This window comes from Cladophialophora carrionii (assembly GCF_000365165.1).
Source record: "Cladophialophora carrionii CBS 160.54 unplaced genomic scaffold supercont1.5, whole genome shotgun sequence".
Lineage (NCBI taxonomy): Eukaryota > Fungi > Ascomycota > Eurotiomycetes > Chaetothyriales > Herpotrichiellaceae > Cladophialophora > Cladophialophora carrionii.
In genome coordinates this window covers 2,416,906-2,428,647 of record NW_008481830.1, presented here as the reverse complement: position 1 = coordinate 2,428,647, position 11,742 = coordinate 2,416,906, and the positions used below count along the sequence as shown (strand labels likewise).

At 54.6% G+C, this 11,742-nt stretch overlaps 2 protein-coding genes across 2 annotated transcripts; one reads left to right on the top strand and one right to left on the bottom strand.

Moving 5' to 3' along the window:
- Positions 1-1,016: 1,016 nt before the first annotated feature.
- Positions 1,017-6,056, bottom strand: G647_06698 (uncharacterized protein; the record flags this gene model as incomplete). The annotated part of the gene is made up of 3 exons (XM_008731017.1): positions 1,017-1,547; positions 1,613-4,751; positions 4,864-6,056. 3 exons carry the CDS (start codon positions 6,054-6,056, stop codon positions 1,017-1,019), a joined length of 4,863 nt encoding a protein of 1,620 aa, XP_008729239.1.
- A 3,283-nt stretch (positions 6,057-9,339) lies between these two features.
- Positions 9,340-10,272, top strand: G647_06697 (uncharacterized protein; the record flags this gene model as incomplete). The annotated part of the gene is made up of 2 exons (XM_008731016.1): positions 9,340-9,520; positions 9,719-10,272. 2 exons carry the CDS (start codon positions 9,340-9,342, stop codon positions 10,270-10,272), a joined length of 735 nt encoding a protein of 244 aa, XP_008729238.1.
- Positions 10,273-11,742: the final 1,470 nt, after the last annotated feature.

Here is an 11,742-nt window from a genome sequence, read left to right as displayed (position 1 = left end):
AGGTAGGTAGGTAGGTAGGTAGGTAGGTAGGTAGGTAGGTAGGTAGGTAGGTAGGTAGGTAGGTAGGTAGGTAGGTAGGTAGGTAGAATGGCATTGCATTGCATTGCATTGCTTGCTTCGCCACTAGCATCAGCATCAGCATCAGCATCAGCATCAGCATCAGCATCCTCTAACGGCGACTCATCCACTCACTCCCTCATCCACTATTGACTACTTACTGTACGTACACGGCTCTAGAGAGAGTATGTACGGAGTATGCAAGGTATCCTCCGTACCTAGGTGAGAACTACGAGTTCAGTTGAATGGAGGAAAGAAAGAATCCATCAAAGCTGGCTGGCCCCGAGAGACGGCGCCCTTTTTGCACCAAGTACGGAGCACGACTGGAGATTTGTGGTCGTCATCGTCGACGTTGCAGTATATATCTTCCTCTCCAGGAATTACAATCCACAACCATGTGCAGGCGAGGGTGATGGGGACATGATGAGACGGATTCCTTGCAGCTGAAAACACACACAAGTCCATTTTTTAGCAATCAGTTAGTCTCATCAAGAGTGGTTTGCTATGTTACAGTACATCCGCAGGCACGCATAGTCCACCTCGATAGATGACTTACTTAGCCAGCCCACCAACACGCAACAATAAAAGCTGGGAATCCAAAGACCATGACCGCAAATAGAGACAAGAACAGATAATTTACACATTCGTGACAAGCCCAGGTCCATTCCCATGCCCATCCATAACCTTCCTTCGGATCGTCCCACTGCATCTGCGTATGCGTCTCGCCCGGTTGTCCAAATCCAGCCCGTTGACGTACGAGGTGTCCATCCTGATCAGTCAAGGGCCCTGATTTGAACATCGGGGCCAGACGCAACGGCAACTTCATCTTTTTCTCCTCGCCAGACTCTTCTCTTCTTGTCTCCTCAGAGAGATATCGCTGCAGAGCTGAGAGGAACAGTTCAGCATCATCGTCCATTCCAAGCACATCCATCACCCTCACGTCACTTCCACGTGTTGACTTATTTCTTCTTACCACCCCCGAGCCCAAGACTTTCGGCAACACTGCCGAGTCCCAATCCCCCGAGCAGCTTGTCGACACCTAAGCCGCCGAGGATGCCATTGACCAATCCGCCAAGGCCGAGGGCGTTGAGCAGCTTGCCAACCAAGCCCAACACACCTGATAGAAGCAGGCCCACGGCTGCGATGATCTGGAACAGCGGCTCCGTCAACAATCCCCAAAGAGGATTCAACTTCTTCTTCGCGTGTGGCATGTCGGCGATGCGTTTCTTCGCGTTGTCAACTGTCTTGACCACCTGCGTGGTCAACTCCTTGAGACCTTCGGCGACGCGGTGCTCTTCTGGCGTAGCCTCTCCAGATGCGGCCTTAGCTTTCGCGTTGGCGGCGATGTGGCCGTCGGGATCGAGACCGCGAATAGCTCCGTTACATTCGCCGAGAATGCGACCGCCTTCCTCGATCAGGGGTTTCACATCTTGGACCAGTTTCTCTTCATCAAGTTCGTCCTTGGGGGTACGGTCGGCGCGTTCGATGATCTGAACGTCAAAGTCAGCAACACGGTCGATGACAGCCAAACAACCATTTGCAGACAGGCACTTACCTCTGTAATCTGCTTGCAGATAGGTTCCATCTTCTCCAGCGTCTGGTTGATGATGCTGGAGATCTTCTTGGCAATCTCCCGCTCCTCTTCTTCCTTCATCTGTTCAGGCGTAGGTCCTTCTTCAACCTCTTCCTCGGGAATGTTCTCCAGAAGCGTGCATTCACCGATCTTGTTGCCGTCTTGATCGACGACATATCCATTATCGTTGACCTCTTTGCCGATGCAAGCCAGCAAGTTACCTTCGGTGAGCCTGCCAATGACGTCGCCGTTCTTGTCGCGGACTTCGCCTTCCTTGTTCACGCGCAGACCAGCCATTGGCGACACTTCGCGCTCTTTCTTTTCAGGTTCCCAGCGCTCGGCATGACCGATGACATTCCCGTTCTTGTCTGTGATGTCTCCATCGTCATCCACCTTGCGTCCGACGAGCTTCTTGACATCCCCCTCGGTGACACGGCCGATGATCTCCCCAGCTGAGTCTCGGACATAGCCCTCCTTGTCAATGCTAGTAGACTCGAAGTTCGAGAAGGGGCCTTCGGAACGACCGTCGTCACCTCCGACAATCAGTCTGCCGCGACCAATGACCTTGCCGTCGTTGGACCAGATTTGGCCTTGCCCGTCGACCTTGCATCCGACCAGACGCTTCACATCTCCTTCGGCGACCTCTCCAAAGATGGTGCCATGTTCGTCGACGATCTTGCCGGACTTGTTGACTGTCTTGCCAGCAAGGCTCGAGAGGTCTTCTTCAACGACCTCCTCCTCAGGCACCTCGTACGGCTCGACGTGACCCTTGACGTTTCCGTACTTGTCGATGATATCACCGTCCTCGTCGACGGCGCGGCCGATAAGCTTCTTCCAGTCTCCTTCGACGACTTTGCCCACGACGTTGCCTTCGTGGTCTTCAACGAAACCTTCTTTCACGACAACGAGACCCTCGAGACCAGCGAAGGGACCTTCGGGTTTGGCTTCGCGCTCGCTTGCGGGAATAAGATCGACGCGGCCAACGACTTCCCCTCGGTCATTCCAGATCTGACCTTCTCCGTCGATCTTCCGGCCGGCAAGTTCCTTGGGGTTGCCCTCGACCAGGCGACCGATGGGAACCCCGTCAGGTCCAATGACGTTGCCTTGCTTGTTGGGTGAGAGACCCTTCAACTCCGAAAGGTCGATGTGCTCGGGTGCCGGTTCGGGCTCTGCTTCCGGCTCCTCGTATCGCTCGGCATGGCCGACAACGTTACCTCGCTTGTCGATGACATCGCCGTCTTCGTCCACAGCCCGGCCAACAAGTTTCTTTGCGTCGCCTTCTACAATGCGACCGACTCTGTTACCATTCTCATCTTCCACCCATCCGTCGGCCACAACAGTGAGACCTTCCAGACCAGCGAACTCGGCTTCTCCTTCAGCATCTTCCTGAGGGAGAGTCTTCGCCCGGCCGATGACGTGGCCCTTGTTGTCCCAGAACTGACCTTCAGCGTCGCAGACGGTACCAGCTTTCCAGAGTTTCTTGGCGTCACCTTCCACCAGTTCACCGACGATGTTTCCATTGCTGTCGACGATCTTGCCCGACTTGTTGACCTTGAGACCTTCGAGAATGGATAGAGGAGGAAGACCATCGTCGACTTCTTCGCCGGCTTCCTCGTCGGCTTGCTCCTCTTCCGGTTGTTCTTGAGTGGTGAGCTCAACTTTACCAATGACATTTCCGTCCTTGTCCAGGACCTCTCCTTTGTCATTCAGTTTCTTACCTGCGACAGCGGCCAGGTCACCTTCAACGAGCTTGGCAATTTCTTCGCCATCCTCATTGAGTACAAGACCCTTTTTGTTCACCTTCAGGCCATCAAGGACGGAAGTGTCCAGACCGTCGGGAGCAGCCTCGTCAATGGTCTCAACGAGGCCTTCCTCAATAGCTGCAGGGATGAATTCGACCTTGCCAATGACATTTCCATCTTTGTCAAGGATTTCTCCGTTCTCGTTGATCTTCTTGCCGCGGACGGCCTCAACATCAAAGCCTTCAGACAGTTTGGCAATGGCATCACCGTCTTCATTGACCACCTCACCCTTCTTGTTGACTTTGAGACCTTCGAGTTGAGCAAAATCAGGCTTGGCTGCCTTGTCAGCGGCATCCTTAGCCTCGTCAGCAGCACCTTCAGCCCCTTCCTGGGCATCTTCTGCTGCTTCTTTCGCCTCGCCAGCCGCGTCAGCCTGATCGCCAGCTTCTTGAGCTTGCTTCTCGGCCTCGTCCGCGGCTTTCTGGGCGTCTTCGAGCTCCTCCACCAAGTCTGGGTGGAGTTCTTTCATAGCTTCATCGGCAGCTTCCCCTTCGACGACCTGGACACGTCCGATGACGTTTCCATCTTTGTCGACAATCTCGCCGTTCTCGTTAGGGATCTTGCCCTGGCATTCTTTCAAATCACCTTCGACAAGCTCAGCAAGCACTTCTCCCTCATCGTCAAGGATCTTGCCCTTCTTGTTGAGCTTGCGGCCCTCGACGATTGTGAGGTTGGGCTTCAACTGCTCTGCAACTTCGTCCACCTTGTCGAGCGCTTGCTGGACGGCTTCTGGTTTGGCGTCCTCGACTCCTCCTTCGGCCTTGTCTTTCATAGCCTCAGCGGCCTCGGGTTCGACCTCTGCACGACCGATGACATCGCCATCCTCGTCGAGCACCTCGCCCTCAGCGTTGACAGTTCGGCCAACGAGGTCAGCGGGGTCTCCTTCGGTGATCTTGCCCAAAGTGTTGCCCTCTTTGTCCTTGATGGCACCATCTTCCTGTACCTCGAGGCCTTCAAGAGCATCCAGGCCAGGCAGATCTCCGGCGGCCTCTTCAGCGGCTTGCTTAACTGGCTGAGGAACAACCTCGGCACGTCCAACAGCATCTCCATCCTCATCCAGGATCTCGCCCTCGGCATTCAGAGTCATGCCAACCAAGTCTGCTGGGTCACCTTCAGTGATCTTGCCAAGAACGTTTCCTTCTTTGTCGAGAATGTCGCCGTTTTCTTGCACCTCCAGACCATCGAGGACGCTGATGTCAGGAAGATAGGTCTCGACGGCATCTTCTGCTTGGTCTTGGACATCCTCTGCTGCATCTTCGGCATCTTCCTTGACACCATCAACTTCCTGCTCAGCTTGGTCCTGGGCTCCTTCGGCTGTCCTATTTGATGGTCAGTGCTTGAACGACGACACGACGACTCCAAACAATCTCGGACATAGGAGACATGTAATCACAGGGCATGCGATCCGGTTCAGGCCGTGGGTGGACTTACTCTTCGGCAGTCTCCTTGACTCCATTGACTGCACCCTCAGCATCTGCATCCTCGGTGGCATCGCCGGCAGCATCTTTCGCCTTCTCGGCAATGACATTGGCACGACCCACCACGTCGCCATCCTCGTCGAGGATCTCCCCATCGTCGCCAATCTCATAGCCTTCGAGGTCTGCCGGGTCACCTTCCTCAAGTTTGCCAATGACTCGGCCGGATTCATCTTTGATGTCTCCAGTGTCGCCGACCTTGAGACCCTTCAATGCTGCGAGGTCGACGGGAAGATCCTTGGTTGCATCTTCTGCGGCGTCTTCTGCAGTATCCTCGACATCACCAGCCACCTTCTCGGTTTGGTCCTTGGCACCGTTGGCAGTCTCCTTGACATCATCGGTATCTTTGGGTACATCGTCAGCTGCACCTTCGGCGGTATCCTTTGCACCTTCTGCAGTATCTTCTGCAGTGTCCTGGACATCGCCAGCCGTGTCTTCAGCCGCTTCTTTGGTGTCGCCGGCTGTATCCTCAGCGGCGCCTTGCACGTCACCTTTCGTAGCCTTGCCAGCACCGTTGGTCGCGGTGTCTTTAGCGCCACTCACTCGGCCGGCGACCTTCTTACCGGCGCCAGTCACACCTTTTGCGGCCTTTCCGAGGCCGCCGAGAGCACCTTTGCCTCCATCTTCCGCCTCGTCTTCGGCTTCTTCAGCGGCATCGGTGGTGCCTCCTTCGGTAGGGGCTTCTGTCTCTTCTTCCTCCTCGCCCTCGGTGCCCTCGTCCTTGGCGGCCTCCTTGCCTCCACGGGCTGTCTCGCCGTCGTCTTCTTCCTCGTCGCTATCGGGAACCGGCTCCGGATTGGCTTCGGAGAGCTCGCTGGCGCCCGTGTCGTCGCCTGGTTGGCTGATTTTGCCGCCCGGCTCCTCGGTATCCTTCAAGCTGATTTGACCTTGGTCCTCTTCCTCGGTCTCCTCAGGCTTCTCGTCTTCACGCTTCTCTTCCGTGGGCTTGGGTGTATCTTCCTGCTTAGGGCGAGAAGGTGTCTCAAGCTTCTTGGGCGTCGCTTTCGAGGAACCCAGCTTGGGGGGTTTGCGACCAGGAGTACCTCCTTCACCAGTCAGCTTGGATGTAGACGAGGAAGCGGGGCTCTTGCCGGTCTTTGTGGGAGTTTCGGGAGCGTTGGTGGCTCTACCTGCTGCTGGAGACGGCATCTTGCTTCTGTAGCTTCGGACAGTTTCTGGAGTCGACTGCTTCGACGAACGAGAGTCCCGACTCGGAGTAGGTGGAAAGGAATAATAAGCGTATGAAGCCGATGATAGTCGGTTCTGGTTGTTGGTCATTCAAAAGTCGGCTTTCATGGGTTGGTCGCGCTTGCTGTCAGGTTCAGCTCGGCGCGCGAGGTATTCGTTACGGTTTGGGATAAACTGTTATACAATATGGGTACAAATTATTGTTTGGATGGACATGGAGGGACCAGAAAAGAGAGTCGTGCTGGAGGAGGAGAAGCATCTCGTCAAGTACCCCGTACACGTACAACGGGAAGCTTTCGACGTCATCGCCCAACATTGCCTTGGTATGGAGAGAGCTCCTGAGAGCTCTTCGTCTGTGCCACACTCCTTCCTCAGGGAGCTGCCATCAACCGCTCTGACGCAATGACATTGTCTGAACCAGTCCGTTTCAGCCACTGAGGCAGACGGCGCTAGTAGTTCTCACATTGCGGAGTCCGGAGATGATCGAAAAGTCGCTGCATCGAATGAGAGGAAGCCGCGATGAGGAGGTGGTAGGACATGCAGGGTTCTGAGGACACCACGGATTGGTGATCGAGCAGTGATGGGCAATCGTCCGAATAGCATGAGGAAAAAGAAGGTTTCTTGACAGGGAAATGCCATGCCTGAAACTCGAGTTGACCGGGGGCCCCGGGCTTAGGTAGCGGTGGGACGACCAATGGATGTGCTGATGTCAATGCCTCGTCCATCACGGGATTGAAGGCTGGCCACCTTTCAGGCGGATATGCTGACAGTCTTATCCGACGGCTCAGGCTGTCAGCTACACCGACCTTTCGCCCGGTGCGACTTCGAAAAGAAGTGACAGATTTCGCAGGGGCCACCGTGGGCAGCGTCTGAAGACTCCGTGCTTTTCCAGTGCTCGGGAGAATCGGATTAGTGGAGGACTGATGTGCACGTCGCCACAAAGTGCGAAGCGAGACTTTCGGTCCGTTAGTGGCGTAACAGTCTCGAGGGTGGGTATCTTGTGGTGGGTGCTCGTGAGGCTTGACCCTCGACGCACCGCCGCAGGTCAGGCCCAAGAACAGGTTTTTGGAGGTCTAACTCTACGTTTGCGGGGTCCTTTCAATCAAAACTGCTGTCCTGAGTCGTCATCGTGATTCTCAGATGCGTAATTTCATCCTTCTCTTGGTTCGGGTAGCAGCGTGGTAGACGTCAATTTCATAGTTTCCGCGCAAGTCCATGCTTCGAGGCTTCTGGTGCGATGTCAGGGAACGAGGTGCAGGTTACGTTGGTGTCGGCCGGGTAGAGGGACTGAGTTGTACTGGGTAAACTGAAATCCGTGTCAGGTCAGAATGGGCTCGGAATTGTCGATCCGCGACTTGCCTAGCAGCACACTCATCACAGAGAGTTGAGCGCCACAGGAGCTCTGCTCACAGGCTGGGCACCAGCAAACGTGGGTGTGGCACAACAAGACGCGCGGTGGCCTGCCGATAGGCGAGAAGCAGTGGGTTCTCTAGGCTGGCCGTTAGCGATCAGCAGCACATGTTGGGCCCCCGATCGACACGGTGGGCGCCACTTGGCCTCCACTGGGCAAACGTGAGTGCCACGCCACCGCTGCCGAACTCCAGGTTGCCGCCAACTTTTACAGCGGCCACATGCAGGCTTGACATCATCAACCAACAAAGTAGCAGTGACTGCTCCGGGGGGTAACCATGTCAGAATCTATCATCGATGTCAGTGTTATGCACCCATTTTGTGTGGCTGCCCGTGGTCTCAGGTATCGACCGCTGGAAGAAGAAGGCATGCGGCCTCAAACAGCGACTCCGTAAGATCAATGCAGAAAGTCGCATTCGAGATAGGGAAGGCGTGTCTGCAAGAAAGCAGGAACACCCGCCGCTGCCATTTACCAGTTCTACTATAATCACTCATTCGTGGAGAGGTGAGAGCAATATCGCCCGGTTTCTATTCTTGATAATATGCAGGTACATCGTCGAGGAACTGCTGTCCCAGCCTCGCTGCTCGCATTGGGACAGACACTGAAAGACTTCTAACACCCTGGTTGGACGGGGAGAAAGTTCATACTTTGTTCACTGCGTCCATGCGGTGAGCTTTTACAAATGACGTAACGCAAGGCATAATAGGAGGCAGGGACACCAGCAGGATACAGCGCGTCCTTGCCGCCTGGGTTACGAGTAATTTTCCCCTTTACGCACAAGTCACAATCCGGGCCAATGTCATCTGCCGAAATTGAGCCATTGTTCAAGCCATGGCGAGAATGCTGACAGTTCTTGGAATGGACTGCAGTCTTCGGCCTGATACATCCATGACCTCTGGATCATCTTTCTAGAAGTGCTTCCCCCGTATCAGCCGTCAACTGACCAGCGACATCCGTCCTCTTGTGGACATGAGTACCTACAGTCAACTGGCGAGATCAGTGAGCGAGGGACGTCCAAGTTCTCGTCCTTGTACCCTCGGCAGATACGGAGCGTATACCAAGTATCTGGAGTACTGGCCACAGCAGGCGAGAGCATGGCCCCTAAGGCTTTGTCGCCCGCAATCTAAAGGAGTTGATTGGCGGAGAGGAATCCATGTCTTCGAATGCGTAAAGTGCTCTCTTTCCGCAGCCTCGAAAAGGTGCGCCAAATCCAGGTCGTCCATAATACTTTGGTGGAGCCGAAATGAGAAAGAACAAACAATAGAGTACAGTGCGGTGTTGGAGATCTTGCCGAAGGACGCTTGGTGCCGATGAGACGTCGATGAAAGAACCTTATTGTAGGGCATATCATAGTTAAGATCTGATATGATCCCCACTATAACTACACCGTCCCCAAAGGCCGAGCGAGAAGAACCAGTACGAGTGCCCGGACGGGTACATATATACACAGTACACAATTTGCGGTCGGGTGTTAGGCGGGTGTTAAGGGTCCCCGCCATGCCATGACTAATCAACCCGCCCTCTTAGTACCACCCAAGTACTCTCTCCACCAGACACCAAACCCAAACGTGAAAATTTGAGCCTATACATGCCCACCTGTATGTATACGCGAACGTAATGCTCCATCCAAAGCAATCCCCCCTCTTCCACTCGGGCGACGCACATTTCCGCCCGCCACGTGGAAAGATTTTCTTCTTCCACGATCAATATGAACCACCACTGGCTCTCCTGGCTCTCCTGACCCTGCATCCTTAACACTCCGTACCAGCCCAAAGCTTCTACAGTATCAGTGTCTAGCGCACCTGTATTCCCTCCACTCACACGACCAGCATCATGTCCAGCCGACTTTCCACGCGACTGAGTATCCGCTGGGTTCCAGGCGAGCCGTCGGAGCCGACCAACACGCTGGTCATGAGCGTCGGAGGATGGTACGTCGACCTGCGCATCACCAAGGCCGACGGCTCGATCGAATGGGGGATGGCGGGAGAGAGGCTCATCCTGTCAAGAGAACCGTGTAAGTGCGCGTGTGTGAGGTGCGAGGGTGCGTGAATATGCGCGTGCTCTTCTGATTACACTGTGTGTATGATGGTGTTGCGAAGAAAGAGGCGAAAGGATCGGTGGACAGATCTGAAACGAAATGATTTGCGTTGCGATGCCATACACCCCCAGTCCACCTCCCTCCCACCGCTGACGCCTACTTTGCAATCAACAGTAACATGCAAATGGACCCACTGGATCGATTCGCGAGGCTACACGGAGCCCGACATTGGAAGTTTCCACCCCGTCGATCCATCTGTTGCTAATGCCGACCCCGCCACCGACACCGTCGAAACAGGAAGCATGCTCAACCCCGAAACCAACGTCGAGACGCCCTACGAGGAGGTGTGGCGCGCCCTGCGTGCCTCACATAGCGACCGCTTCCCCTGGGCGTGGATCGTGCGCAGCATGGATAAACGGACGTTTCTCGCGCAGGTCGGAGGGGACTTTCTCGCCCTGAGAGGCGGGCCTGACGGTCCTGTTGGAGAGGCCGGGTTCTGCGCCCGCAGGGAGACATGGGACGGCGAGCAAAAGCGCTGGACAGTCGTGCTTGAGGCGGGGGAGTCGAACAATCTGCCCGCTCTGCCTGGCCTGGTTGGATGGGAGGCGAAAGGGAGAGGAGAAGGAAGTGGGAAAGAACCAGCGTGGACACAAAGTGCCATGGAGGGGGATGTGGTGGAACTGTTTGGAGAGAAGTACGTTTTGTGTGCGCTTGAGAGGGTGGCTTAGAAGGGTACGTTGTGTGCTTTTGAAGGGGTGGCTTAGAACAGTACGTTTTGTGTGCGCTTGAGAGGGCGGCTTAGAACGGTACGTTGTGTGCTCTTGAAAGGGTGATTTGAGGGCATGAGGACTCGGCGGATCACTACATACATGGAAGCACGCCTATAGACAATTACTGGTTGGACTGAGGTGGGACAACAGAACAGAATAGACCAGGCCAGACCAGACAGAACAGACAGATGTCATCTCCAGGATCTTGAAGAGACTAAAGCCGCTAGAATAGTTACAATCTCCGCGGTTCGAGAGTAGAATACTAGATACATGCATACGTACATAGTAGACCTCGGGAACAACTGAACTGCCCTACTCGCATTACCTCTGTAGCCTTTCCAGCTCTCATATCTCATCAACTTCGACTGCGACCTCAAAAGCAACAGCAACAGCATCAGCCGAACTCCTCGACCTCGACCCTTCACAGGCGAGCACAGCGTTCAGGATATCAAGCTTCGAGCTTCAAGCTTGTACCCCGTCCGCCATTCAGAGTCTCCGCTACCTACCTACCTACCTACCTACCTACCTACCTACCTACCTACCTACCTACCTACCTAACGAGGTAATTAATTAGCACGCCACGTCCATCGAGCCAACCCACCCCCCCTCTCTCTCTGCGCTAATCACTGCGCGTACGAGAAGTGATCACTCGTACATTACGGAGTACGCCGTACGGGACGGACCCAGGGTGTTCGAGCCTTGAGCCTAGGTGAGCTTCAACCTCGCTTCCATCATCAATGTATTTTATGCCATGACCACATAGCACCATACCATACCATTTTGATACGCATGTAAGAGATAAACACATCTCGGTGGCTGACGGGTCTGCGCAATATCTAACGCTTCTCGCCCTTTGATCTCATCGCTGGGTGGTGGCAACTGTCCACCGCCTGCCCAATGTCTAATTCTTCTCGCCCCTTCGATCGGATCGCTGGTGGTGGCACGGCACGACTCGGCACTCACGGCAGGGCAGGGCAGGGCAGCACGAGGGTTTGGCCAGACATCGCCAAGGGGTGGGGTGTCATGGACCATAATTCCCTTTGTAAGATACCTAACCGTGTTGTTTACGTAGGCCTCTGTAGGTAATCAAGTACCTGGTATAGTGTCAGCTTTCTCCTCAGAACCCTCCGAATTTATCGTGTCCTCCGAAAGAGTCACAGGACGAGTCTCTTGTTAGTGATCTGCACGCATTTAGGACATTTTGATTGGCGGAAGGAAGTCAGTCCGCACACCCACTGAATACATCGTACATACGTACTGTACCTCACTCCGTGGTCTACTGCAATTGACAAACCCTGTACTCATCCTCATCAACAGGAGTGTTTTGGTATCAATTAAATCCGAGTCATTAAATTGGAGCAAGGCCTACTACTCCTACGTACTACTAGGTGAAGTGTCCTCTGTCCGTCCTATCGTCGTCACATTATC